The sequence below is a fragment of the Triturus cristatus genome, chromosome 8, assembly GCF_964204655.1.
Source record: "Triturus cristatus chromosome 8, aTriCri1.1, whole genome shotgun sequence".
Lineage (NCBI taxonomy): Eukaryota > Metazoa > Chordata > Amphibia > Caudata > Salamandridae > Triturus > Triturus cristatus.
This window is the reverse complement of record NC_140591.1, coordinates 522,667,127-522,689,850: the sequence shown is the minus strand read 5'-3', so window position 1 is coordinate 522,689,850 and position 22,724 is coordinate 522,667,127. Positions and strand designations below refer to the sequence as shown.

The 22,724-nt window shown below is 47.2% G+C and overlaps 2 protein-coding genes across 4 annotated transcripts in view; one reads left to right on the top strand and one right to left on the bottom strand.

Annotated features, from left to right (window-relative positions):
- DIAPH3 (diaphanous related formin 3) overlaps nucleotides 1-22,724 on the top strand; it is a 2,278,729-nt gene that overhangs the window by 1,364,688 nt on the left and 891,317 nt on the right. For all 3 annotated transcript variants that reach the window (XM_085621985.1, XM_085621986.1, XM_085621987.1), the window contains one exon: nucleotides 17,528-17,767. In XM_085621985.1, the coding sequence (XP_085478111.1) occupies nucleotides 17,528-17,767 (240 nt within the window). The remainder of the gene's footprint in view (nucleotides 1-17,527; nucleotides 17,768-22,724) is intronic.
- LOC146802417 (uncharacterized) lies at nucleotides 14,457-16,764 on the bottom strand. Its single transcript, XM_085620659.1, has 2 exons — nucleotides 16,730-16,764; nucleotides 14,457-15,933 (listed from the first exon to the last, which is right to left on the bottom strand). Exons 1-2 carry the CDS (start codon nucleotides 16,762-16,764, stop codon nucleotides 14,457-14,459), a joined length of 1,512 nt encoding a protein of 503 aa, XP_085476785.1.

Genomic DNA, 22,724 nt, shown 5'->3' with positions numbered 1-22,724 from the left:
AAAAAGGAACCTCCTGTGGGGCTGCGTGCCCATTCAACTCGGGCGACGGCAGCCTCTACCTCTCTGGGACGGGGAGTCCCTTTGCAGGATATCTGTCAGGCAGGTACGTGGTCCTCGCTGCATACCTTTACCAAGCATTATTGCCTTGACAGTCAAGTCCGGAGAGATGGCTTCTTTGGCCATTCTGTTCTCCGGGATTTTGTGGTGTGATCTTAGTTCTCAGACCCACCACCGGGGTTGGTATTGCTGGGGTATCTATTCTAAGGTAAGGAATCTAACACTAACGTGTTTCTTTCAGATGAACAAGTTACTTACCTTTGGTAACGATATATCTGTAAGAAACATTAGTTATTGTTAGATTCCTTACCGCCCCACCCATTTACCCCGTTCTGCGACCTGATTTCTAGGGTTAAGGTTACCCCTTTTAGGGGCCTAGTTTTGTGCACTAGTGTCGGTGTTGTGCTTGGCTCTGCGTTCCTGGCGCGTAAAGTTGTGTACAGAACTGACGTCAACGCGCATGGGTGGCGCCTAAGTAGTCTCCGTGACGTCATCTAGGCGCATACGCCAGCGACGGACACGGAGCTGCACGGCGCCACCTACTGATGCGCAGAGGTACTGCTAGCAAAAACTTTCCGTATCCAGTGTGACGCCTGGGGATATTCTAAGGTAAGAAATCTAACACTAACTAATGTTTCTTACAGATATATTGTTACCGAAGGTAAGTAACTTGATTGTTAGTCTGTAGACCAGCTAGCTAACAGTGCCACTATGAGCCCCTCTAACTAAGGAGTAATTAGTGTCTGGCAACTATCAAACATGAAAACACTGACCCCTCAGGGATCGTGGAAACAGAACAGTACTTTTCGCTCAGTCACTTGTGCTCACTTTGTCTCAGGGAGATACACAGAATAAACGATGGGTACGTTTTCAAAAAGTATTTATTGAACCAGCGTTGTTCTAGTAAAAAATAAGTGAGCTGCAACAACCATGAGACAGAAATGGATATATATGGTCAGGGTTGGCTTTAGCACTGGTGGCCCCTGTGTGACAATGTTTGTTGGCGCCCCCCCCCTCCCCCATGACCGCCTCTGCCACAGATTCCCTCACCACGGCCCTTTAACAGTGCCCTTCAAGTCTCCAGAACCACTGTCTCTCGGGTTCATTTAGTTTAATAGCACCACTCATACCATTGTAAGGTGTTAGAGCAAATTACATCACACACACATTAGACAGAGACAATCATAGGTATGTAAATCAGTGTATGGGAAATGTTAGATTAGACAGGATGACAAGGTGTAGTGTAGGAGTAACATGTCATCGATACTGGTAGGTAATATAGTTTGAGTCCTTATTCTTGTAAAGCACAAATTCAGAATTTAAAATTTAACACCAGTGTTAGGGGTTCTCTTTAATAACAAGAATTGTTTTCTACCCAAATGAACCCTTTTGGCAAGATTAGGATGATGAAAGACTGGGTAAAAAAACATATAACTCTAAAATAATACTTGGAGTTTACACGCAGCTGTTTGATGACAGTTAATAGCTCAATGTTCTAAATTAGGATTTTGACTTACAAACTACAAGCAACAAAAGGAGCTCTCTTACAGAAGCAGTAACCCACTGACCTATTTACATTACATACACTTTATCTGCATAGTACACATTCTTAGCAGCAGTCATTTAAAACCACTGTGCTACCTTTTGATGAGTCAAAACTTCCACTAGACAAACCTGTCTCTCTTTCCAGGAAGACATTAATCACCTGAGTTATATTGGGATTTTAATCGATGCCTGATAATTGCTGGAGGCCAGGAACTCCACGGCAGCAGGTGCTTTTTAAATGACAAAATACTTGCACAAATGACGCCCCCTCACCCCAAGTCAGCACCCGGTGCGGTGGCACCGAACGCACCGCCCTAGAGCCGGGCCTGTATATGGTTATAAGCACCAGTAGATTAAAGAAATGGTAGAATCCTACCTTAGTGCTAAAACAATGAATATATGCAGGCGTACGAATACATGACAGTAATAATGCATACTTCTACAATGCAACCCTAACTAAATGTACCTAGCGTGTATGTAGGTATAAAGCCAAGAATCCCATTAGGATAGAGACAACCCTATTATCTGATGTGGGAGAGCGAAGGACCCCGTTGTGGTCTTGACATGGAAACCCGCGTGGGTTTCAGATCACTGCATGCTGAAGTGTCTGCATGCAGGAACCTCAGCGTTTCGTGTCAGCATGGAAGTCTTTCTCCTCTGGGTTGCCCAGCGAAAACGTAGTGCTTATATACATGAAAGGTGCCCTCAGAGGTTCTATCTAAAAGTGTACTATGGGCATGTCGGGCAAGGATATTGCTAGAGATGACACTTATACAAAATTATTATTCAGAAGATGGTAATCCTGCTGTGATACTGAGAATCATGCAGAACACATGAAGTTAGTTTTTCGGAGAAAACCACACAACAGTCATGTAGCACCTGACTAGGTAAAAGGTCAGTGCCAGACCAGTTATGTAGAACAATGGTATGACAGATGTAGGTAGAAGGTTGTGTAACTACCTACGCCTATATTGGGTACATTGGGTCTCATAACAGCAGAAAAATATATAAATTGATAAGACACTCAATGAGATCCCTCAAGCCAGAAACAAGCAATTCCTTGCAGGAAAAAAAAATCCATCAACAATTTCTGGGTTTTTTGTAAGATACTGATGGTGCAGTCACCCACCAATGGAGAATAAGAAGGGAGGAGAAGGGGAACAAAAAAGGACATATTGTGAAGTGCAGGGAAAAGTACATGTTAAAAATGTGTTTTACTAGCATAGCTTGCAAAACTATAGTAAGCTTGCAAGACAGCAGTAATACTGAGCGCTATGCACACTAAGCAGGCAAGCTTAGTAATTACTTGGTCATTCAATCCTCATTATATACTGCTCTTTTCTTCGAGATTATCGGGGAGGCTAGGAAACACCTCAGCGAGAGGGAGGAGGGTGCGGAAGGGGTTTAAGGTGGTTGGTGAAACAACAAACCGCAGGAGATGACAGCATGGGGGAGACGGACAACACAGAGCGGAGGAGGAGGCTGACACCACAGAGAGTGGGAGGAAAGCACTTGTGAAGGAGAACGACTACAGGGGCATGCACTCTAAGACACATTCAACGCATACATTAGCCCTCTAGCCAGCCTGTTCCTCTCTCATGACATCAACGTCCTCTCCTACATCGACAACTAGCAACTCATTCTCTCCATCAAGGAGATGACGCCCAGTACCCGGATCAAGTTCAATGCCTGCATGACTGAAATCGCCCACTGGTTGAACATCAACTATCTAAAGCTAAACACTGACATAACCAAAATATCGATCTTTGTGAAGAGGATATCACTGTGGAACTCCGCCTAGTGGACAACAGAGTTAGGACCAACACTTATCCACACAACCCATGCTAAGAACTAAGGGATCATCATTGATAGCAAACTCAACATAATCTCCAAGCTCAGTGCCATCAAAAGGAAAGGTTACCACTTGTGTCAGAACATGTTTCCAAAGCCACACTTTCTGTACTGATCAAACATTAAAAGATTACGAATTACGGCCCTGGGGACCACATCCCCCGGGGCTAGGCTTTAACTTTAAAAAAAAATTTTTTTACAGGGGGGGGGGGCCTGGCCCCCACGTGGCCCCCCTTCTCTGGGCCTTTCTTGGCCCCAGGGACCCCATCCCCCGGGGAACTGCCTTATTTGTATTTTTTTTTTTGCAAACAACAAAAGGGAGGACGGCCGCAAGGCCCACCTTCCCTGGGCCACTTTTCGCCCCAAGGACCCCTTATCCTGGGGCCTGGCCTCACGTTGGGGACTGCGGGGGAGTCCCCATGGTCCCTGCCGGCTCCCCGCCCGCATTGCTTTTGGACAAGGAGAGCTGCAAACATGTAGCTCCCCTTGTCCAAAAGCAGTTCTGCTTCGCTTCATGGAAGCAAGAGCAGTTTTTCATGAAGCGAAGCAGAAGTTTCCAATGACAGGGACGGAGCACTGCTCCCGCCCTGCCATTGCAAACTGCAATTTACTGGGGGTGGGCACCCCGGGACATTGCTGGAGCTGGCCCTGGGGGTGGCTGTCCTCAGGGCCAAGAATGGCTCCAAGAGGGGGGGCTGCAATGGACCCCTGTATTTACATACTCAATGCCCCGGTGAGGTGGAGGTCCCCGGGTCTCTGTGGAGGGGCAGGTGCCTCCCCTTCCACACTTCAATAATTAAATTCAAGCCGCGGGTAGGTGGCAGTCCCCGGGGCTAGGGGGCGTGGGGGCTGCGAGGCTCTAAGCCTACAATAAAGGATCGCCCTTGGGAGGTGGCGGTACCAGGGGCACAATTTTTTTTTTTTTTAATGCTTTTTTTTGGCCCTTGGCGTCCCTGAGCAGGCCTAGTGGGTCAGGGTGTTTCAACCCTGCCCCCTTTTCTTCATTTATAACCTTTTTTCTTGTGACTCGGTTCAACCGAGTCACAAGATGGCTGCCAACACTTTATGGTTTAGAATGTTGGCAGCCAATCAGAATCAAGCTTGTGCTTGGGAGGGTTTGAGGATCCACCGCGGTCACCAGATATATAAATATTTTAAATATCAATATTTCAGTAACTACTGAACGGATTTACACCATTTCAAAGAAGGTGTCTTTCTGAACAAAGAGCTACCTTTTTGTCAAATTTGGTGTAATTCCTTTCTGAAGTTTGGGCTGTAGCTTTGTATAAAGTTTCGTATGGCAATTAACATGAAGAAAATGCGTTTTGAGACCCCCCATTTTTCTTGGCCCCTGCTTGACGAATCACCCCGAAACTTTTTAGACAGGTGCTGACCGGAGCAGGGCATTAGTTTTCAAAATTTTGCGAAGATACGTCAAACGGTGCCAAAGATATTGGCAAAACAATAAAACGCTTTTTGAATAGAAACAAAGTCCTAACTAGAACTACCTAATGGCGACCGCCAGTTATATATATATATATATATATATTCCATACGAAAGGTTGCCCCTCAGAAGAAAGCGCCACACAGGTACGTACTTCTCCATTCATTTACTGCAGAGACCAGGCGTGCATACCAGGAACTTCACAACACAAAAAGAGTATCACGCCAGACGCGTTTCAGGATCACTTCCTTTTCTCAATGGCGTTTAGATCACAAGTGAGACAATTTCTTATTTTCCGTCCATTTAAATGCATGTTACCTCGATGGGCGTGGCCCGCTCGGCCTTCTGGTATTCGTTGTTTTTTAGATTGCTTGCTTCGTAAGCGTGTCTCGTTATCCATGCTTCACATTACAGTACATTCACCACAGTGGGTTGGTGTGTCATTTCCAATACGCTACACCTGCTTTTCACTCGCCTGCAGTTTGGAATACCTCCCGTTGTTCGGTGATTGTGTCTCTCACACCGCGGGTCCATTCATTATGGCGGGGCACTCCCTGTTCGGCCGGGACTGGCCGCTATATACTCCATACGAAAGGTTGCCCCTCAGGCGCGCAAAAATTAAAAATAAATACATAACTTAGCATTTAAAAAACCGTACAAATTCACTGAAAAAACCATAGGTTTCACACACGTTATAGTTAGGAATTAGCATTTAAAAAACCTTGCAAATTCACTTAAAAAACCATAGGTTTCACACAAGTTATAGTTAGCTGTACATTTCACTCGTAAAAAAAACAATGAAATTCCACGTTATAGTTGGATCAGGTAACTATAACTTGCGCGACCGCAATGCACAATGTGTCATTTCAGATGTCATCATTGATGTCATGAGTGATGTCACTGACCATGTCATAAGTGATGTAATATGTGACGTCATCAGCAGTTTATTGTGGGCGCGCAAGTTATAGTTACCTGATCTAACTATAACGTGGAATTTCATTGGTTTTTTACGAGTGAAATGTACAGCTAACTATAACTTGTGTGAAACCTATGGTTTTTTAAGTGAATATATATATATATATATATATAGAGAGAGAGAGAGAGAGAGAGAGAGAGAGAGAGAGAGAGAGAGAGAGAGAGAGAGAGAGAGAGAGAGAGAGAGACAAACAATGAGAGAATTTATATTTTAAACCTTCTTTTAATAGGTATCTCTCTTGCTTTTGCCGGCATTCTTGAGCTTTTCCCTCATGACCTGGAGGAACCTCTGGATGTCTGTTGCCTTGCTCTAACCCCCCTCCCCCCTTTTACCCCCACTGGAGGATTCTGTATTGCCTAGCACCACAGAGCCTCCTTCCCTCTCTAGGTGTTTCCTCAGACCACGGCGAGGATTGTTCTTGCATGCGATGCTTTTCTTAAACTATTGGTGGTGGTTCTCTGCATTGCTTACTTCTATGGCTCAGAGCCCTGGCTCAGTAATTTAAGTTATTGTCCCTGCCATCTGTCCTGTTCAGTTGACCCGGTTCACTTTATGGGGGTGGGGGGCTGTAGTATTATGTTTGTAGAGTGTCTATTATTCTTCTACCATGGTGTCTTTTCTCATGTTTAAGCATGGTTGTGGATTAGGTTCTGTGCGAGGTTCTCCACAATGCTTCTGGTGGGATGTCTTCTTTCTCTCCTTATTTTCTGACAGCAAGCCTCTCTATCCTTTCGTATACAGACTGCATAACCTGATCCGGAATCCTTCTTGGGATCGATTTTCAGACCCTCCTCCAGGATGGTATTGCTTTGTATCTCATTCAAAAGTAAGGAATCTGCTGCTAGGCATCGCTATCAGATGAATTAGTTACTTACTTTCGGTAACGCCTTTTCTGGTAGAGACAAGATCTAGCCGCATAATCCTTACAGACCCACCCATCCTCCCTGCTCTGCGAACTGATTCTCCCATTCTTCCAGGTCCCTTTTATGCACTTTCATAGGCCTGGGCGGTGAACTACGCTCCGTTTGCGGAGTTTTCTGCACTCCGCACAGCTTGCAAGTTTTTTTCCCACTCACGGTAAGTGCGCGAGCTGCCGCTCGGGTAGAGTTTCTACCCGAGCGGCAGGAATACCAGCACAAACTGCAGTTCGCACTGCACTCCGCCACTTGCGAAACTTCATGGAGTTTTTTTGTAACTTTGCAGAGTACTGCGTAGCAAAACTCTGTGAACTACGCCCAGGCCTGGTCTTTCATTGATCTAAATGACATAATTAATGTTCCATACCAGTTTCTATGCCTGGCTCCGCGTTTTAAAGCGGAAGAAACTGACATCAGGAGTGCGCTTATATGGACTCAGTTGACCTCACATCCGGTGGATGCCGTCGTTACGGAGTCAATCGATGCAATCTAAGGACGCACGGATGTACTGCTGTAGAAATGTTTCTGGATCCAGTCTGGTGCCTGGGGATAATTCAAAGGTAAGGTATCTGCGGCTAGATCTTGTGTCTACCTGATAAGACGTTACAGAAGGTAAGTAACTTATTCAGCAGTACTATTTGAAGCTACTAGGATAGGAATCGCCAACCTTTTTTGTAATCATCCTGCGCTACTAACATTATTAGTATTGTAATAGTTACCACATCAGACATGATTACATTAGTGTCCAACATATGCAAGATTACCAGCAGTAATGTAAAAAGACTTGGTCTATTTGGAATGCATCTACATGGGTATATAACACCCATAGCTGCAGTGCACCAGGCACCAACGTAATAATATGAGGTATAAGTCTTCTCAATGCCACATAACTTTTCATTCATATGTCACCTACATATTTTGGAGAGTTCTGAAAATACTCGCATTTGGGTCTCAAATACACTCTAAATTTTGGTATACATATTTCAACCAAGCAAAAGGTTCTAATTTATTAGACTGAGCTACTCAGAGGTAGCTGTCGATCTACCAGTAGTTCACCAGTTACTCGTTGAAGAAGCATGTACTAGGAGATGAGTGGTTCCACTGGGGATCTATTGGGTAGTTGCAGGAGTGTTGGATTGATGTGAAGGCATGGTCGTCAGCGTTTATGCCAGTCTACAAACTGCAAAATGAAATGTTGAATAAGATAGGATTGCCTGTTGTTGACCTCCCCTTTTTTTGTTACATTTTTGGGGGACAGTGGACATGAATGATGACTTTATAAACAGTTGTACAGCTAGCAAGAGTATCAACCAGTGGTCGAAGTCGGGGGGGGATCGGAAGGGCACGGCGTGCCCCTACTTCTTAAGATGTAAGCAATCCGTTCCCCTACTTTTCTGTTTTTGGAAATGTGTCCCAGGACGGCAGAAATAGCGAAAGCTTATACATAAGTCTCAGCCATTCATGGCCGTGCGGGAACGGGCGGGGTGAGCATAGAAGGAAAAGGACTCTGTCTCTCTTCCTTCTTGTCCAGGGAAAACAAGGACAGTGTCCGCTTCCACTATGCCGCTGCCCCCATCTCTCTTACTTCTTCCTCTTATTGCCTCTCTTTCTGTGTGGCTCCTTCTCTGTTGCTGAAAACCGTGACTTTAAGAAACAGCTCTTACTCTCTCTTCCCTTTATTTGTTCCCCTGTGAAATGGATCCAAAAAAAGAAAGAAACCCTTTTGTGGCAAATGTCTGTAATGTATTGAAGAGGCTTCTCATAAAGGCTGAAGATAAGCTGCGGGTACCAAGGGCCCAGGAGCACGAAGACCGAGAGTGTTCAAACAGGCACAACAGAGTTTCGAACTAGACTATGAAGGGAACCAATAGCCTTATTAATTCCAAGTTACATAAAAATAGACCTAACAGAGATGAAATAGTGACATAGCATGCTATTACAAAGGGCAGCCTCTGGGCAGAGAGAAAAATGGTTCAAAATACTAAAAATAACTAATAAAGCAAGTCAGAGTGGTCGCAAAGTGGCCAGATTGGTATTATTCACACCAAAACACATTAGGACCCCTTTACAGAGTTTGCCAGTGAAGCGCCACTTTTGTTTTGTCGTCTTTCTTTAAACAACGGGGCATATTTACAAAGAAGTGACAGAGCGCAGCGTTAGCCTTCTTGGCTTAACGCCGCACTCTGCCACTTCTGCAATGCAGGGCTGCACCATATTTACAACAATACAATGCAGCCCTGCGTTTCTCCCTGCGCTGGTGATAATTTCAGCTGCCTATCGCCAACACAGTCACCCTTGCACCATAGTGAAAGGGTGCCTACGTTGCGGTGGAATGATTGTTTATGTGCAGGGAGGTGTCCCTTCCTGCACATAAACAATCTTAAATGGCGATTTGTAACTTGTATTTGGCTGCTTTGTGCAGCACAAATGGAAGTTGCAATTTCTTCTTCTTGCGCCCTGTTAACAGCATATTGTACCTGCTTACATTTCATATGTTTTACTTAATCTTGCATTCACTATGAGTAATTGATTTTCCCAAGTTGTTCTTACTTTTTTTTCGGGCAGCATATTACTTGTCTAGTGCATAATTTGAATTGAGTCACATCCAGGTGTTTATAGCGCAGCACAACTGGGTTATAGCTGAAGGCAGTGCGAAGTTTCTCTCAGTGGGGCGGTATGGTGTTCAGTGTGGGAGAGGATGTGGCACTGTGGCCAGAGCTGCCGAATTTGGGTCTTGGGAACCCAGTTCAGCCTTCATGACCCCTCCACCAAACCACTCTCCAGGGGGAGCACATTCCCATGCTAGACCTTAGAAGGCCCAGCTAGACTGTAGAAGCCCAGGTGTCTTAGCACCAGCAGGTGGGCCCTAGCAGTGGCAAGTGTGGGTTAACCTTGAAGGCTTGTCCACTACAATCCATGATGAAGTTCACCTCCAGTCTTGCCGGCAGGCTTACGAAGCAACACACCCCAGAGTGACAGTGACTTGGTCGCTGAGGTCACATGACCCTTGAAGTCAGTCTGCCTCACCCACTGGTACCTCAATTGGCCTTGTTTCAGCAATAGTAGTGCAACTCACTAGGGATTGGCAGTGCAGGATTTGCATGCACACCAAACTAAGTTTGCAAACTTCACGGCCTCTCTGCTCCATGCACAAGCACTTTTAACATGAGCTGCCTGCTTTGGGGGCAGTAGAATTATACAGCAAGAAAGAACAAAATTATGCCACAGTGTTGACTAAATTATGCAGCAAACAAAAGTCTGCAGCATAATGCGGTATATTTTATGATAATTTATTATTTTGACATTTTTATACATAGTAAAAGTCTATGCAAATATTTTGCCTCATTAGTACCAGTGTCACAGTCAAATGCAGCAGTGAGAGAGGTGACCAGTCAACCTTTGCAAAGGGCCCTCCACTTCGCAGCAACACAAGTCATATTTTTTTGTAACGTTTGACCCATTTGAGCTACAAACAATTTATTAGTTAAAATCATCAGATCATGGAACAGATGGTGTAATATGTGGCAAATATGGCAGAGCCATAATTGTATAGAAAATATTTGCAAACTGGGATATTTTGTTCTTCATGTTTAAACTCACTTGCGGGAAAAGGGAGAAGTGCTGATGACAGAAACTGCATGGCTGGGAGACAAATGGCTTGTACTTCCACTTAAGTGTATTTGGTTCATTCTGTCATTGGAAACGTATCCCACTTTGTGAATACATTTTAATGTCAATAACTCATATTCAACCTTTAATAAACATGTGTATCCCTTGGTTGAATTAAATAATGTAATACGTTGTAAATGGTCAGTGAAATACCAAACAAATACTAAAAATTGGGATGTTTTGCTCTTTCTGGCCACACCTCTGACTCCGCCCACTGACCCAGTTCATGGGTTATTCCCGCCCTCTCATTCTCCACCCACAGTTCCCCTACTTTTTTTTCCCCACTTAGACCACTGGTATCAACACTCTCCCCTCTAAGCTGTCAAAGTGCTCGGGCAGCATGTGAGGGACATTCAGTACTTCTATTTTTTGGAGGCTCACAATTCCTTCTCCAGATTGGATTTTTTATTTGGACTTGGAGTGGAGATCCTCCCCCTTTTGTTTATGTGGAATATCTCCCTGGAGATGGTTAACCCCTACTTCTGACCCTGGGTACGAATCCGATGGGGAGCTTGTCCAGAGATATGTGGCATCTAAATGCATGGGAGCTGGAAGATGCCGAGACAGGAGACCACTTCAATACGGCCACCAAACACGAGTTCCTGGAAAACAAGTGGTTGGCCCATTCGAAATTTGGAACTAGTTTGGATGCAACTACAAGCGTAAATCTGTGTTTAGCGATTTTAAACGTCTTTATCAAATGTTTGTACCCGCCGTGTATATCTGTTTACAAGGTCTCCTTTTACAGTGCTATTTTGTTGTGATTTTTAGTGGTGCTTTGCTTAGTGTTTTTTTGTCTGCAGTTGGCGGCCATTGCGAAAGGCGGTTGGGCTTAACCCCATCCAGGCGTCGGATCTCCCCTCCCTGCTTTCCCCCCTCCTGTTATGCTCTGCTACCTCAAATCACCACTGACAACTTCTGTTGGGTGCCTGAAAAGGTCGCAGTTTATTCATATCACAAAAACTTTATACAATCGTAACGCATTGTTCATGTTCATGTACATAATGCATGGTTAATCTTGCCCCAGCTCTATCAATCAACTGGGAGGGGAGGGAACCCTTTCTGCTTTTCCTGCTTCCGGGTTTAGGCTTCAGCTTGCTACCGATTGGGCGGGTCTCCGTTTGGACCTGTCCGGGCCGCAAGTGCCGTCCCGCTCGCCCTGTGACCTTACAGGGGCCCTCCCTTCTCCCCGAGGCCCCTGCCGGCTGGCATCCCAAGGGCCTTTCTTGTGTATCTACTTTAACTTCTTGTGACTGGGTCCTTTGTTTTTGTCTCCCTCTGAGCCCCTGCCGTGAGGCATCCCAAGGGTCATGGGGAGAGTATTGTCTCTAATCCTTGTTGGCGGCGTGCCGCCCTTTTGGCTCCCTCAGTGCCCCTGCCGTGCGGCATCCCCAAGGCATTGCGAGAGCCTCTCATCTATCTTCTACTGGGTTCTCCCCTTTCTTTTGTTAACCTAGTCTGCCTAGCTCCGCCGCTACCCTCCACCTTGCCGCTGCGACGCCCGACTCTTAGGTGTGGGTGGGTGGGTTTCTTCTTCGCTCGCCCTTGGCCCGGGGGGGGGAATTGTGGAGACCTACCCTGGTGACCCCCCTTTTATCCCCCCCCTTGGCCCACGAGCGCGACCCCTGATTGGGGGGGGGGCTCGCTCCCGCCTTCGGGGCCAATCCTGGCACCCGTCGGCCTAGCCCTTAATTTAAATCCCTGTGGGGGTTGGCCGGGGGAGGGGCGCCGCCCCCGGATGGCGTTTTGCCCGGGCCCCTATCGGGTCCGGCTTTGCCTACCCGGCCCGGGCTCTAACCCCATCCAGGCGTCGGATCTCCCCTCCCTGCTTTCCCCCCTCCTGTTATGCTCTGCTACCTCAAATCACCACTGACAACTTCTGTTGGGTGCCTGAAAAGGTCGCAGTTTATTCATATCACAAAAACTTTATACAATCGTAACGCATTGTTCATGTTCATGTACATAATGCATGGTTAATCTTGCCCCAGCTCTATCAATCAACTGGGAGGGGAGGGAACCCTTTCTGCTTTTCCTGCTTCCGGGTTTAGGCTTCAGCTTGCTACCGATTGGGCGGGTCTCCGTTTGGACCTGTCCGGGCCGCAAGTGCCGTCCCGCTCGCCCTGTGACCTTACAGGGGCCCTCCCTTCTCCCCGAGGCCCCTGCCGGCTGGCATCCCAAGGGCCTTTCTTGTGTATCTACTTTAACTTCTTGTGACTGGGTCCTTTGTTTTTGTCTCCCTCTGAGCCCCTGCCGTGAGGCATCCCAAGGGTCATGGGGAGAGTATTGTCTCTAATCCTTGTTGGCGGCGTGCCGCCCTTTTGGCTCCCTCAGTGCCCCTGCCGTGCGGCATCCCCAAGGCATTGCGAGAGCCTCTCATCTATCTTCTACTGGGTTCTCCCCTTTCTTTTGTTAACCTAGTCTGCCTAGCTCCGCCACGCTCCCTATGGTTTTTCGATCAGAGGGAGCTCCCCCCTCGCCGACTCCTACCCCCGACTGTCATAGGAAACCCCTCTGCTCCAGAACCCCCACGATGTTCAGCAGGAACATATCCATCCCCACCCCTGTGAGGTGAACTCCGTCTCCGCTGTGATACCCCGGGGATCTTAAGTTTATGAACCCATGCCGCACGAAGCCCCAACCATTCGCCTTACATACTTTTGCCATGGTGATATTAAGTTTTTTTCTAGACTTTTCCACCGCCCCCAGGTCAATTGCCCCCCGCCAGGTGCTCCGCACGATGATTTCTGAAAAAATTATGTCCGCGGGGCGTGTCATTCTTGCTAATGCTGTGAGGCCCTTCCGCATGTCTTCCAGGAGTGCCTTTCGCCCCATTGCTGCCAAGTCATTCCCGCCCAAGTGGACCACCACTGCATCTGGCTTGCTGCCCCGCTGTTGCGCATCCTGCGCCATGGACAACAGCTCTCCCCATCTCATCCCGGGGCGCCCCCACCATTCTATGTCGGTGTCCCGCAGCCAGATACCGCCAAAGTCCCGTCTCGCCGCTGCCCACCGCTGTGCCCGCGTAACGTACGAGTGCCCCACGATCCACACCTTCTTGCGTGCAGCATCCGAGCCTAGAAGAGAGGGGAAAGGGGGGGGGGGGGGAGGGGGGAGGCTTAGCATACTGCTGGGCGAATGTACCGCTTGTACGCGCCGGATGCCCACCGCCCTATCCCCTTGATAGCGCCCCCCCCCATGCCCAGCCCTGCCGCCGTCGTTGCCGCCCCGATCCTGAAGGAGTGTGACCCATATTCCCGAGCGGGGAGGCCCAACGCTTCCAATGCCTTCCTCATTACCGCTATAAACTGAAAGCGGCTGAGGAAAGATCCATCTCTGTGCTGAAATAGCGGCCCCGTCCTCCCCTGCACGCTCTCTAGGTGCCTCTTTAGCAAACATACCGGGCAATGGTCTTCATTGTCCGTGCAGCGCAGTCTGGTCCATACTCCCTTGCCTGTCTGGTCCGTCTTGGACCTCCTTAGCAGTATGTCCATGTGCTCCTCCTGCATGACCACCCCTTCTCTCTGTATGCATGCTGCTCCTGCCTCCACCACTGAGGGGGCTACCACCTCGCTGACCCTATATGCCCCGAAGAAAGCTACTGCAAACGCTGCCCGGAACAGCTTGACTTCATGCCTCGAGGAGCATATCCCGTCCAGGGCCCCCAGCATTGCCTGCAGTAATCTGAAATGGATGGGGCGCCTTGCATCCTCCGGTGCCTGCTGCAGCCTACCCCACCCTTTCATGGCCATGCGGCATTCAAATCCCCCTGTTTGATCGGCCTGCCCTGCCAATTTCGTGTAGTAAGCTACTGCACTTAAATGTGCTTGTGCCCAAGATTTTGATTTCCCTTCCTGGAAAGCCCACTCGATGAAATCCAGGATGTCCCTTTTTGAGGCCAATTGCCCCCTTCGCAGGCCAGCTTTAGCCCTGAACGTTTCCCAGCATTTCCGGTACCGGCTGTTGGTCTTTGGGGCCAGTGCATTCTCCAGCAACCATCTCAAACCGCTTCCACCCATGCCCATGCTTCCTCCGGCATCGGGGTCATCTGCATGTCCGCGCCCGGGGCTAGCTTCCTGAATCTGTCCCACTGGAAACGAGAAATAGCATCCGCCACTAAGTTTTCCACGCCCGGAATGTGCCTGGCCCTTAATGCAATGTTCCCTCTCAACTGGCAGCCCACTAACTTCCTCAGCAAGGCCGCCACTGCTGGGCAACGCGCTGCTCCTGTGTTGATCGCTTGCACCACTGCGTGGTTGTCCGACCACAAAGTGATCTGCCTATTCTCTAGTTGGGGGGCCCAGATGTGGAAGGCTACTACAATGGGAAAAAGTTCTAGTAGAGATATGTTTGAGGTTAACCCTGCTGTGCGCCATGCCTCCGGCCATGCCCCTGCCGACCACGCCGTCCCCAGCAGGGCCCCGAAGCCGTAACCCCCTGCTGCGTCAGTGTAGAGTTCCACTTCACAGGCCAGAGCCCAGGGGGCCCGCCAGATCAGGGTGCCATTGAACTCTGTTAGAAAACTCTCCCATTGGACCAAGTCGTCCCTTACTCCCTGCGTAATGCGAACCCTGTGGTGTTTCTGTGCCAGACCCCTCGTGAGCCAGGCTATCCGCCGGGCAAAGGCGCGTCCTGCGGGGATAACTCTTGTGGCAAAGTTCAGTTTCCCCAGTAGCTGCTGTAGCTCTCCCAGGGTCGCCTTCTTCTGCTGCCTCAACCTACGTATGTCGTTGAGCATGTCCGCTATCTTGTCAGGTGGCAGCTTGCATGTCCCTGCCACTGAGTCCAGCTCTATCCCCAGGAATGTCAGTTTTGTTGTGGGACCCTCGGTTTTCTCGTGGGCTAGCGGGATCCCGAGCTCCTGCGTCAGTGCCCTGAAACTAGCGAGGAGGTTGGTGCAGTCCTCTGTGCCTGCCCTACCCACGAACAGAAAATCGTCCAGGTAGTGGACCCGCCCTCCACTAGGTGTCCGCTGCCCCAGTTCCCACTCTAAGAAACTGCTAAAGGCCTCAAAATGTGAACATGAGATTGCGCAGCCCATGGGGAGGCACTTGTCGTAGTAGTAACCCCCATCCAGTCTAAAGCCCAACAAGTGATAGCTGTCTGGGTGCACCGGTAGTAGCCTAAACGCTGATTCTATATCGGACTTGGCCATGAGGGCCCCCGCCCCTTCCTGTCTCACCAGGTCCACAGCATCGTCGACCGAGGCATAGGCCACCGAGCATGCTCCCTGATCCAACCAGTCGTTGACTGACTCCCCCTCTGGGTATGATAGGTGGTGAATCAAGCGGAATTTGCCTGGCTCCTTCTTGGGGACTAAACCCAGCGGGGATATTATCATGTCCTCCAGCGGAGGAGTGGGGAAAGGGCCCGCCACCCGGCCCAGCCCAATCTCCTTTTCCACCTTCTGTTTTGCTGCCTCAGGGGCGTCTTTGACCGATTTCAAATTATTGCTCTCCCGCGCCTTCAAATTTGCCCTTACTCCCGTGAGATAAGGAAAAGCCGGGGCTTCAGCAAGTTGCTGGAGCTGGTGTTGCTAATGGGCAACTACATGAACGCGGGCTCGCGCAACGCACAGACCTTTGGATACAGCCGCCTGTGAAGAGATAAGGAAAAGCCGGGGCTTCAGCAAGTTGCTGGAGCTGGTGTTGCTAATGGGCAACTACATGAACGCGGGCTCGCGCAACGCACAGACCTTTGGATACAGCCTCAGCTCTCTATGCAAAGTGAGTCCCTAATATCGTACATGCTGACAGCGCTTTCACAACTTCCTTTTGTCACTGCGGAGCCTCTGGCAATAATTCCACGCTTTGGTTTTGCTTTCAATAAAAAGCCCATCGTCAAATCTTTATTTTTTTCTTCTTTGTTGGTCGTAAAGTTCTTTCTACCCCTTCGCTTTTCGCAGAAGTCAGCGTTTTTTACTGTACCATCAATAAATACCCTGTATCGAATTAACAAGTAATGTATTTATTATGAGAAAGTATTGGTTAGTACTAGTTATCCGAATTCCTTTGCGACCTAATCGAAAAATAGTTTAAGAAAAAAAAAATGAACTGAGATTTGCATAATTATAAACTCGTTGACAGGCCTTTTGTCCACAGTGACATTAAACATGGTGCAGTTCGCGAGAGGTGTCTCGTCGTCTTCTCATACCACACATTGCGAGCGCGGGCTTCACATGTTTTCTTAACAGATTCTGAAAGGTAATCTAAAATATTTACCTAAGCCTTTGATGACATTTTAAAGCTGATTCCTTCTCATCTTATATCTCACAGCATGAAATTAGACAGGTTGGCATAATCAGGCATGGTTATTAATATTTCAAACCCTGTTTCTCCTCATTGATCATTTTCATCACTCTCTCTCTCTCTCTTGCACACTCTCTCTCTCTCTCGCTCCCTATATATAAATATATAGAAAATTTCACGGTGATCCGTCAAACGGGGGGCAAGAACCTAGGGGTGCTTAAAAGCTAATTTTCTCCATCTTAATTCCCATAGGACCTTCAGACACGGCTACAGCCCGAACTGCTAAACGGAATTACCCCAAATTTGGCAGGAAGGTAGATGTTGGTTCAGAGATGTGCCTTTTTTGTGATTTGGTGTAAATCCGTTCAGTAGATGCTGAGAAATTTAAAGAAATTGTGGAGACCTACCCTGGTGACCCCCCTTTTATCCCCCCCCTTGGCCCACGAGCGCGACCCCTGATTGGGGGGGGGGCTCGCTCCCGCCTTCGGGGCCAATCCTGGCACCCGTCGGCCTAGCCCTTAATTTAAATCCCTGTGGGGGTTGGCCGGGGGAGGGGCGCCGCCCCCGGATGGCGTTTTGCCCGGGCCCCTATCGGGTCCGGCTTTGCCTACCCGGCCCGGGCTCTATCACGAAGCATAAGCAGGATTTGTGTTAAATGCATTTGAACGCCTTTTCACGTAATCTGTTTTTACATGGTTTTCCGAATGTACTTTGCCTCTCTGCTGTGTAATACCAATAAATCCCGGTGTATAATGTGCATTTGTGTAATACCAGAGCATGGCATGAATTTTAAAGACCCCCTTTTTTCTCTTCATTCAATCAGATGAGCAGCGTGAAGAGACTGCGTCCCCGACTCAGCGCGATTCTCTTTAAGCTGCAGTTTGAGGAGCAGGTTAACAACATCAAGCCTGACATCATGGCCGTCAGTACCGCCTGTGAAGAGATAAGGAAAAGCCGGGGCTTCAGCAAGTTGCTGGAGCTGGTGTTGCTAATGGGCAACTACATGAACGCGGGCTCGCGCAACGCACAGACCTTTGGATACAGCCTCAGCTCTCTATGCAAAGTGAGTCCCTAATATCGTACATGCTGACAGCGCTTTCACAACTTCCTTTTGTCACTGCGGAGCCTCTGGCAATAATTCCACGCTTTGGTTTTGCTTTCAATAAAAAGCCCATCGTCAAATCTTTATTTTTTTCTTCTTTGTTGGTCGTAAAGTTCTTTCTACCCCTTCGCTTTTCGCAGAAGTCAGCGTTTTTTACTGTACCATCAATAAATACCCTGTATCGAATTAACAAGTAATGTATTTATTATGAGAAAGTATTGGTTAGTACTAGTTATCCGAATTCCTTTGCGACCTAATCGAAAAATAGTTTAAGAAAAAAAAAATGAACTGAGATTTGCATAATTATAAACTCGTTGACAGGCCTTTTGTCCACAGTGACATTAAACATGGTGCAGTTCGCGAGAGGTGTCTCGTCGTCTTCTCATACCACACATTGCGAGCGCGGGCTTCACATGTTTTCTTAACAGATTCTGAAAGGTAATCTAAAATATTTACCTAAGCCTTTGATGACATTTTAAAGCTGATTCCTTCTCATCTTATATCTCACAGCATGAAATTAGACAGGTTGGCATAATCAGGCATGGTTATTAATATTTCAAACCCTGTTTCTCCTCATTGATCATTTTCATCACTCTCTCTCTCTCTCTTGCACACTCTCTCTCTCTCTCGCTCCCTATATATAAATATATAGAAAATTTCACGGTGATCCGTCAAACGGGGGGCAAGAACCTAGGGGTGCTTAAAAGCTAATTTTCTCCATCTTAATTCCCATAGGACCTTCAGACACGGCTACAGCCCGAACTGCTAAACGGAATTACCCCAAATTTGGCAGGAAGGTAGATGTTGGTTCAGAGATGTGCCTTTTTTGTGATTTGGTGTAAATCCGTTCAGTAGATGCTGAGAAATTTAAAGAAATTTCCAGTTGTATATATAGGGACGCGGTGGATCCGCGACCCCTACTGATCTCATGCCGAGATTGGATTGGCTGCCAACACTACACACCAGGAAGTATTTGCAGCCACCTTTTTTTTTTTTTAAGTGGAAGGGTAGAAACACCCTAGGCCTGAGAACCCCTCAATATCGAATTTGGGGACATTAAGGGGACTTAGAGTAGTAGCCAATGGGCTACCTAATACTGGGGTGTCTACACCCCCTAGATGACTGCTTCCTGCTGAAAGCGCTGGCTCTCCCTTACCGGGGTCAGAAACATGTCTGTGGTTGCTGGCTGGACAATGCCAGTCAGCCAACACGCCAAGCGACTAGTAGAATTACAGGTTTGATGCATGTCTTCATAAATTGGATAACGGCTTCATCATGGATTTATGGTCAGGGTTTGACTGGTATGGACAGGACAGGCTTTAGACGAGTATTTTCTCAGGCACACCATTTCAGTTGCTTTTGCTACTCACTATACTTTAGGTTCACATCATTTGCTCGCACCGTATATTAGTATTAAACATTTTTTTTTTTTTAGCGTTTCCTCTACCCACAGCACTTAATAACTGCGTTTTTTAAAAACTATTATTCAGAAACTTTCTCTGTACTTGCATGCATTCTCCTGGGCTCCCAGGTCTGTCCCAGCTCTACCGATTGAGCGGAGAGAGTCCAGGATGTGTCGATAGTGATTCGGTTATTCTACGATGGCCGCTAATCATTGGAAGGCAGCGGTCTATCTAGCCTGTTTAAATTACAAACCTGGCGCTAACGTGCCCGTCTGCCACCAGGCGCCAGGAACCTGCATCTTCCGCCCCAGGTTTTTCTGCTTTACCCACACTTCACTATAACAATAAAGAGCTAACAAGTTTAAAAACTATTTACTCAAACTGCCTCCCCCATCTCCCTAACACCTTTAAAGGTCGTTTCGCCTGCCAAAAATGCAATTTCACATGCTCTATTGAAAAAAAAAACCAGCTGCACTATTGGGCAAAAACAATAGTCCTCCCGGACATAAACAGGTTTACAAAGCTTCTATGAAGCCCTCTCCCCCATACCCACATCCTCCAAGAAATTACAAAATTCTCCCTCTTCACTCAGATGTATCTACTTTAATGCTAGGTCAGTCCCCAAACACTCAATAGAAATCTGGGATCTTCTTACTTCAACACAACCAGAACTGTCTTTCATCATTAAAACATGGCTACACCAGTCAGCTCTACCCAGTATCCCAATAGCATTTCCAGACAACTACAAACTAATCGGGCAATAGGGGGAATCTAAACCACGTGGAGGTATAGCAAAAGCTGAGAGTCTAACTACTTGACTCCCTTCTCACGGATTGGGTCAAAATGATGATATTCAAAGTATATCCCCTAAATGACCTCCCCTGGAACTGTGTGCTTATCTATCGCCTTCAGGACAAAAAAAGGATTTCAGCTCCAGCCTAACAGAGCAACTAGCATCCTACACACTAGCCACAAAAATATTCCTCTTGATTGGAGACTTCAACTATCACGTTGATGTTACCACCGACCCAACGTCCCTACTCTGCTAACAAATCTCGAAATGTTAAACCCACACCTCACAAAAACTGACTCCAGCTGGACACATTCTAAACCTCATCTTTTCTATTGCAAGCTCCCCCAGATTGACACCCCATTGCCACTAATCTGAACAGATCACTTCTTGATCAGATTCCGATAACGATTGATCCTGACAGACCCACAGCCCAGTTCCAAGCTACTGCATGACTTGACTTTGGAAACAGATCACTCTAAATGCATTTCAAGCAGTGTTCCCCACTCTCATTGCAGATAATTCCCACAATATAAATTAAGCACTAGCACAGTTTAATGACTCTCTCTCCCATGCGTTCTACATCGTTGCTCCCTACAAACCACTGCCCAGAAAAAATTTCAGACCCAACGCCCCCAGGGAAACAACTGAACAAAAAATTGATAAATCTCACTGTCAAAGGCTTGCGCGCAACTGGAGGATGTCCAAAAGAGGTACAGGTAAAGAACTATTTAAATACGCCTCACGCTCATATCTCACTAAAATAAAGACAGCATTCGGACAACATATTATTCATCAAATAGATCAAGCAGGCAGCCCCTCTAAGGATCTATTCAAAATCGTAAAAACCTTTGTCAAACCACAGGCATGTTTCTCTGATACCCCAGCCTCCCAATCATTCTGTGACACTTTGACTACTCATTTTCAATCTAAAATTGATATTATCTATAATATCTTTCAAGCCACAACCAACCCATCCATAGTTCTACCACATCGGTCCAACTCAGCACTACTAGATGGTCTCAAGCCCATCTCACTAACTCAGATGCAGGACTTATTAACAGAGTAAAATCTGGATCCCCCACCCACGTCCCCCCAAAATCAAAACACATCTTGCCCCACTTCTTGCTCCAACCATCACCACAATATGTAATAAATCACTGACCCTAGCTACAGTCCTGAAACAATTGAAAACAGCTCAAGTAACGCCTATTTTGAGAAAACCAATCTCAGACCCCACCAATCCCTCGAATTACTGTCCTATATCTCTTCTCCCTATGCTGGGAAAAATCCTGGAGACCCACGTCAACAAACAGCTCACTGCCTATCTAGAGAGCAACAGCCTGTTAGACATGTTTCAGTCAGGCTTCATACCTTCTCGCAGCATGGAGATTGCTCTACTTGGAGTAGTCAACACGTTCAGACTGTCTGATCTATCAGCTGTGTCTATACCATCTCACACTCAATTCTGTTGTAGCGCCTCCAACAGATGGGCATCTAGGGACAAGCCCTGGACTGGTTGGTTGACTTCCTCAAAGATAGGCTCCGAACAGTCTCCACGGGTACATTCCATTCCAGGACCATTCCCATCAACAAAGGAGTCCCTCAAGGCTCCTCCCTAAGCCCAACACTTTTTAATGTCTATGTATCCCCCCTAGCCCACCTGATAAAATCCTTTGGGTTCGAAACATTCTCATACGCAGACCACACCCAATAAGTCTTCTCGTTTGGGTGGGATATTGAAAACGTCAAACAGAGATTTTCTACCTGCATGAAGGAGATTGCCATCTGGATGTCTCACAATTGTCTCCAATTTATCGGTGCAAGACAGAAATACTGTTGTTTGGCAAAGCACAGAGTTTCTGGACATATGATTGGTGGCCATCAGAATCGGGTCCTGCTTCTTTGCCCAGTAGAATTGCAAAAAACCTAGGCATAATCCTAGACAATCCGCTATCAATGCAAGACCAGATTGCCTCCACATGTGGCACCTGTTTTGGCATCGAGCGTCTACTTAAAAAACATCTTCAGATGGCTTCCACTGAGCTCACACAGAACACTAACCCAGCCTCCTTGGTTATGGCAATACCCTGTTTCTTGCCTCCATTGACTCTCTTCTGTCAAAACACTGCCACACGACTGGTAAACAACCGGCCTCCAATATCTTCGTCATCTCCCATACTTAGAACATTACACACTGTCTTCCCATTCATACGAGAGCACTGTTTATCTGCTCTGCCTAACACATAAATCGCTATTAGGGCTAGGCCCAAAATACCTTTGGTATAGGCTTATCCCTTATGCAGTAAGCAGGAACCTTCGATCTAGTAACCGTTTATTCTATGTCCCGAGGGATTCGCACCCTGGAATACGGAAGCCGAGCTTCTCCCATCTGGCTCTGCTCCACTGGAAGAAACTCCCTCTATATATTTGCGTATGCTCTAGTCCTGTAGAATTAAAAACACACCTTAAAACTTGTTTTAAATGCTGCGTCTTTACACCTACCTGCCGTCTTAGCGCCGAGATGTCCCTTCAGGGATGAGTTGTGCGCTAGATCAAGATTTTTATAACATGACATGAAGGCCAGGTGTTTAATACCAAACACCATTCTGTTTAGTGAAGCCCTTATGTAGCTGGGTAACTTGTAATAACCAGTGCCCATTACATATCTTTAAAATGGCTTCCTGATAACTAGCAATGGAACTAGGCATCACAGGGGCACACT

What these genes read in the sequence shown, in the direction of transcription:
- LOC146802417 (XM_085620659.1), bottom strand. Translation starts at nt 16,764, where the DNA reads ATGCCTGATTATGCCAACCTGTCTAATTTCATGCT. An exon ending in AACCTGTCTAATTTCATGCT is followed by an intron (nt 15,934 to 16,729) that starts GTGAGATATAAG and finishes CACGGGAGTAAG; the next exon opens with GGCAAATTTGAAGGCGCGGG.